Raw genomic sequence first — 7222 nt, forward strand, 5'->3', positions numbered from 1 at the left:
GGATGGTCACCAAAACCGGAGGAGAAACTTCATCACTTTCTTGGACCTCTGCTGGAACATACTTAAAGATGGGATTGTCCATTATAGTGTTACACACCTGGGGTTTGTCCATAATGATCAGGTTGGAAGGTTGCAGATCTACTGCCAAGTCATTGCCCAGGAGAAGTTGCACTCCAGACATGGGAAAAAGCTTTTCCCTGATGGCGACTTGGACTTCACCGGTCACGAAAGGACAATCCAGGTGATCTCTGGCGAGTGGACATGGAGTGGTAGCAGTGAGGTCAGTGATAAGGACGGTTTCCCTGGTGTAGGTGACGTTAGGCACAGCCGACTTCAATAATATTGATTGAAGAGCCGCTGTGTCCCTCAAGATCTTCAATTTGAAACGTCCCTCCGAATCTGTACTGCTGGCAGAGACAGTTCCAGGATATAGGTGTTTGCTGAAAAGAGAAAGATCATTAACAGGAACACAACATTCATCATAGGCTTACCAGACTTAGGATGAGTCGGTTTGGGTTTAGGAGTTTCATTGCCTTTGTATTGAGCTTTTCCACATTTATCCATGGTATGTCCATAGAGTTTGCAATACTTACAATACAATTGAGAGCTCGCTTGATCGGTACTCACTTTATCATAACTATACTAAGACTTCTTACTGGAAGGTGGATCTGGTGTTAGCCGATGTATGAGGCTGTAGGTGTCAGCCGACTTCGCACATCTGATGTAGTCGGTTTCTTCTTTGTCTGCTAAATATAAACGGATGGGAATGGGAACACGTCTAAAGAATTCTTCTACTAGAATGAGGTTGACGAGTTCTGAAAATGTAGAGACATGTGCTGCTTCCAGCCATTTCATGAAATATCTTTTCTTTGTATTGGCAAATTCTAAAATGGTGGTGGTACTTGCCTTTAGATAATCACGGAATTTTTGTCTGTAGCTTTCGGTGGAGAGAAGGTAGGCGTCCTAAACTGCTTGCTTCAGAGTCTGGTAGTCATTCTCAGACGCTAAGGTACTGAGAGTAACCGCAACTCTACCTGTGAGATGCACTCTGAGAAGGGTAGACCATTGATCTTCAGGCCAGCTAAGTTTTTTAGCTAGGGTCTCAAAAGTGGTGAAAAACACGTCTATCTCTGTCTCAACGAATGGTGGCATTAACTTACTTGCATGGGAGACATTGAAACTTATGGGAAGACTAGCTGTAGCTTGTTGGCGCTGAGTGTGGTGTGTAGTTTCCAAAGCAAGTTCTTGTTGACGATATTCGAGAGCACTATCAGCTAGCTGTTTACTGTGCGCTCGTTGTATCTCCGGGTCACGTTTTCTTGCTTCAAGCTGCTCCCTCTCCCTCTCACGGAGTAAGGTAGCCTCTTGTTCCCTTTTTTCTTTCCTTAGGGCCGCCTCACGTTCCTTTCGGTGTAGAGCTTCTTTCACCAGGGCCGCCTCGCGTTCTTGTTCTTCTTTCCTTAGGGCAGCCTCTCGTTCCCTCATCTGGAGAGCTTCTTTTTGTTGTTCCCGCTCTAGCTTTGCAAGTTCGAGCTTTAGCTTCATAGCTGCCAGAGCATGTTTATCTGTAATAGAATAATTTTCGTGAGCTTCAGAGTCTATCTTTCCTTCATCTAAGAGATAATCCAAGATTAAATTATGCAAGTCATTTTTGTTGGCTCCATGGGGAACATCTAGTTGATACTCGTTTGCAAGAGTGTGTAATTCGGTCCTCTTGGCACGACTTAAGTTCCCTACTTCACTTGCTGGATGGTTACGAAATGCTTGGAGACGAAACATGGTGAAAAATAGCAAATAAATGTACAATGAATATACTTGCGATATGGTAAGTGTCAGTAACAGGATGACGTGGCAACTGGTAACTATCTTGTGGTAATTTAATATTTAACAATTAATGTTAATTTTAGTACGGTAAATGATTAGTCAATCAAAATCGCAGGAAATCTTGTACCCGGTAATCAATATAAGAGAATAAGGACAAGAAAATCCTACTAAATAAATGAAACTGATAGTTTCTAAAACAAATGAAACATTTAATTGTTTCAAAAGTGAATAAGGTAGTCCAAGAATGTAGGGATACCTTGCCGAGTCACTATAGGACAGAAGCAAGGGTTTTCCTACTAAATGAAATATGATACTTACAGAAGTAGCGATCTTTGTGCTCTGAAAAAAGAAAGCTAATTCCCTACCTAAGTAAATATCATCATCTCTGACCGACGTGTAGGGGTGCGAGTGTCAACTGGTGACGAGAACTGCTGTTGAGGTCCCAACTCAGCAACGTAGTCCGTGCTAGAGGAACTATGGCCCTCTGTATCCTCCTTCGGTCGGATTGCAGAAGACAGGGTGCCTTGACCCGAAGACAAATCAAAGTACCAGGGTATCAAAATGTTGATCTGCCGGAATGTGAGAAATATCCTAGGGACAAAAGGTAGAATACATGAGTAATAACACTGAGGGAAGGTTGACCAATTAAGATAATGACTGAGGCCTTCAGTCACCACGTAATCCAAAGTTATCCACCACTCACAATATGCTACCCTTGGAATGCACAAAATACACAGCACCTTTTAAATATAAAAAGTAATGAAAATATTGAAAAGCAACTGTAGCAAAGCCAAGTACACTTACCACAAATTGATGTTCTGGTACTAGTACCTGAGTGAGGCTCCTAGGACAGGCCCCCATAAATATGTGATGGGAAAGTGTAGAAGTGTAGGTGTTCGGCAGTCCTCCTAATGGCTGGTGTCAATGCCTATCACATTTTAGAAAAAAAAGATCGACTGCTTGGCTGTTGTCTGTGGTAAGGTAAGGGAAGACTTGCAAAACACATAGTATGAACAATGAAACTTTAATTAACTTTAAAAATTATGAACAAAGAGAATCTCTTGGCTATGTACAGTGCAAACAAACAAGTAAAAAAAATATAGCATAAAAATTAAGAACAAGGGTGACGTTACTCTACAAATAAAATGAGGACAGAAAAATGATTAAACAGGTGCTGAGAATATAGCGCTAGCTGAGAATCTCCACCAATAAATAGAGCAAATATCAGTTGGTTGTTCACAGCTTGAGAGCACAAGGATATTCTGACTTCAATGGCTGGTTCAAGCCCAGATATCGACTTGGTAGAGGGCGCTGAGGTGCAGGTGTGCAGTCGGCAGGTCACCAATCAGAAGCAGGCAGGCTGGAATGGTAGTTTGCTGGTTGACGACATTGGCGAGCCGGCATGGAGGGAGTGAGGAGGGGGGGAGTTTAGGGTACGTTTGCCTCCTGGTCAAAACGTTTTGTGCTACTGGTAGACGTATCTTGAAGGTAGCATCTTAGTGTTGTATATATATAAGTAACTTTACGTAGGGAAGAGCAGGGTCAATCTCTCTTGAAAGAGATTACTGTCACAACACAAACACAGCGGTGGTTTTGTAGTTCACTTAAAAGATCAAAGAATCATAATTCTGAATTAACAACATGGTAAAGAAATAAATGAGCAGCCTTCTCTCCACCTCTTCACAATTCTGGAACACTCCGGGAATGCCAACACTCCTAGTTGACGTGCGTTCCCACGCTCCACATGCAGTGTTATCGAACGTTTGGCAACTCGCGAGATGCCACGCCCACTCACACTCCTCACACTGCTCTTCACCTCCTCACTATACTCACACTACTAGCTTGAGGCGCCTATTATTCCCTCATGTTCACAGTATATCACAACACTGGCATAATCACAGTTAACCACTAGACACATGAATATACTAATTAATAACTCCAGTATATATAGTTCACTTTATCAATATTTATAATAACGAGGTAACTCTAGGCACACAGCCTTACACTATTAAATTGTATATATATATATATATATATATATATATATATATATATATATATATATATATATATATATATATATATATATATATATATATGCAAACAAGCCTGAATGGTCCCCAGGACTATATACAACTGAAACTATCTGATTTACAACTGATTTATATATATATATATATATATATATATATATATATATATATATATATATATATATATATATGTATACTGAAAACTCACACCCCAGAAGTGACTCGAACCCATACTCCCAGGAGCAACGCAACTGGTATGTACAAGACGCCTTAATCCACTTGACCATCACGACCGGACATAATGAGGTGATAGCCGAGGCTATTTGAACCACCCCACCGCCGGCACTCGGATAGTAATCTTGGGCATAGCATTTTACCAAATCACCTCATTCTTTGGGAATGAGGTGATTTGGATTTTTGGATTTTCACCCAAAGAATGAGGTGATTTGGTAAAATGCTATGCCCAAGATTACTATCCGAGTGCCGGCGGTGGGGTGGTTCAAATAGCCTCGGCTATCACCTCATTATGTCCGGTCGTGATGGTCAAGTGGATTAAGGCGTCTTGTACATACCAGTTGCGTTGCTCCTGGGAGTATGGGTTCGAGTCACTTCTGGGGTGTGAGTTTTCAGTTGCATATTGTCCTGGGGACCATTCAGGCTTGTTCGCATATATATATGTATATATATATATATATATATATATATATATATATATATATATATATATATATATATATATATATATATATATATATATTATTAAATATGACCGAAAAAGTAAGATTAATAATTCTAACACGAATTTTCTCAATCTTTCGTACATTACGCTTCACTGTTGGAGGTAAATCAAAAATCACTTCTCCAAAATTCATTTTTATTTCTAGTCTGACGCGACACGGGCGCGTTTCGTAAAACTTATTACATTTTCAAAGACTTCACAAATACACAACTGATTAGAACTTGCGTTTCTCTGATTTTATATCTACATTTGAGTGAGGTGGGAAGGATGATGTGGCATTAACACAAGACAGAACACTAGGGGATATTAATAGGGTATTAAAAGTATCAACACAAGACAGAACAGAAACAATGGGTATTGAATAGAAGTGTTTGTAGAAAGCCTATTGGTCCATATTTCTTGATGCTTCTATATTGGAGCGGAGTCTTGAGGTGGGTAGAATATAGTTGTGCAATAATTGGCTGTTGATTGCTGGTGTTGACTTCTTGATGTGTAGTGCCTCGCAAATGTCAAGCCGCCTGCTATCGCTGTATCTATCGATGATTTCTGTGTTGTTTACTAGGATTTCTCTGGCGATGGTTTGGTTATGGGAAGAGATTATATGTTCCTTAATGGAGCCCTGTTGCTTATGCATCGTTAAACACCTAGAAAGAGATGTTGTTGTCTTGCCTATATACTGGGTTTTTTGGAGCTTACAGTCCCCAAGTGGGCATTTGAAGGCATAGACGACGTTAGTCTCTTTTTAAAGCGTTCTGTTTTGTGTCTGGAGAGTTTCTCATGAGTAGGCTGGCCGTTTTTCTGGTTTTATAGTAAATCGTCAGTTGTATCCTCTGATTTTTGTCTGTAGGGATAACGTTTCTATTAACAATATCTTTCAGGACCCTTTCCTCCGTTTTATGAGCTGTGGAAAAGAAGTTCCTGTAAAATAGTCTAATAGGGGGTATAGGTGTTGTGTTAGTTGTCTCTTCGGAGGTTGCATGGCTTTTCACTTTCCTTCTTATGATGTCTTCGATGAAACCATTGGAGAAGCCGTTATTCACTAGGACCTGCCTTACCCTACAGAGTTCTTCATCGACTTGCTTCCATTCTGAGCTGTGGCTGAGAGCACGGTCGACGTATGCGTTAACAACACTCCTCTTGTACCTGTCAGGGCAGTCGCTGTTGGCATTTAGATGTAACAGTCATGGAAAAGAGCGGAGGTTTCCACACTGCAGTCTACACTAAGGAAACAAACATAGGAATGTGCCTAAATGCCAACAGCGACTGCCCTGACAGGTACAAGAGGAGTGTTGTTAACGCATACGTCGACCGTGCTCTCAGCCACAGCTCAGAATGGAAGCAAGTCGACGAAGAACTCTGTAGGGTAAGGCAGGTCCTAGTCAATAACGGCTTCTCCAATGGTTTCATCGAAGACATCATAAGAAGGAAAGTGAAAAGCCATGCAACCTCCGAAGAGACAACTAACACAACACCTATACCCCCTATTAGACTATTTTACAGGAACTTCTTTTCCACAGCTCATAAAACGGAGGAAAGGGTCCTGAAAGATATTGTTAATAGAAACGTTATCCCTACAGACAAAAATCAGAGGATACAACTGACGATTTACTATAAAACCAGAAAAACGGCCAGCCTACTCATGAGAAACTCTCCAGACACAAAACAGAACGCTTTAAAAGAGACTAACGTCGTCTATGCCTTCAAATGCCCACTTGGGGACTGTAAGCTCCAAAAAACCCAGTATATAGGCAAGACAACAACATCTCTTTCTAGGCGTTTAACGATGCATAAGCAACAGGGCTCCATTAAGGAACATATAATCTCTTCCCATAACCAAACCATCGCCAGAGAAATCCTAGTAAACAACACAGAAATCATCGATAGATACAGCGATAGCAGGCGGCTTGACGTTTGCGAGGCACTACACATCAAGAAGTCAACACCAGCAATCAACAGCCAATTATTGCACAACTATATTCTACCCACCTCAAGACTCCGCTCCAATATAGAAGCATCAAGAAATATGGACCAATAGGCTTTCTACAAACACTTCTATTCAATACCCATTGTTTCTGTTCTGTCTTGTGTTGATACTTTTAATACCCTATTAATATCCCCTAGTGTTCTGTCTTGTGTTAATGCCACATCATCCTTCCCACCTCACTCAAATGTAGATATAAAATCAGAGAAACGCAAGTTCTAATCAGTTGTGTATTTGTGAAGTCTTTGAAAATGTAATAAGTTTTACGAAACGCGCCCGTGTCGCGTCAGACTAGAAATAAAAATGAATTTTGGAGAAGTGATTTTTGATTTACCTCCAACAGTGAAGCGTAATGTACGAAAGATTGAGAAAATTCGTGTTAGAATTATTAATCTTACTTTTTCGGTCATATTTAATAATATATGTCTACAGGAAAGACTGCTACCAAAATATACTAATATATATATATATATATATATATATATATATATATATATATATATATATATATATATATATATATATGTATATATATATATGTTTCATTGAATATGACCGCATATTCTGTATTTATTATTTTCTGGTTTAGGGCTTCTATCCCTCTAACTATTTTCTTAGCATCAGGGCTTAATTGGAATAGGAGTT

General features: G+C 40.0%; 1 protein-coding gene across 1 annotated transcript; it reads right to left on the bottom strand.

The window, feature by feature from the left end:
• Nucleotides 1-674: 674 nt before the first annotated feature.
• Nucleotides 675-1485, bottom strand: LOC138358686 (drebrin-like protein). The gene is made up of 2 exons (XM_069316839.1): nucleotides 1165-1485; nucleotides 675-743 (listed from the first exon to the last, which is right to left on the bottom strand). The coding sequence occupies exons 1-2, from the start codon at nucleotides 1483-1485 to the stop codon at nucleotides 675-677; spliced, it is 390 nt and encodes a 129-aa protein (XP_069172940.1).
• Between the last annotated feature and the right edge of the window lie 5737 nt (nucleotides 1486-7222).

Source organism: Procambarus clarkii, chromosome 85 (assembly GCF_040958095.1).
Source record: "Procambarus clarkii isolate CNS0578487 chromosome 85, FALCON_Pclarkii_2.0, whole genome shotgun sequence".
Classification (NCBI taxonomy): domain Eukaryota; kingdom Metazoa; phylum Arthropoda; class Malacostraca; order Decapoda; family Cambaridae; genus Procambarus; species Procambarus clarkii.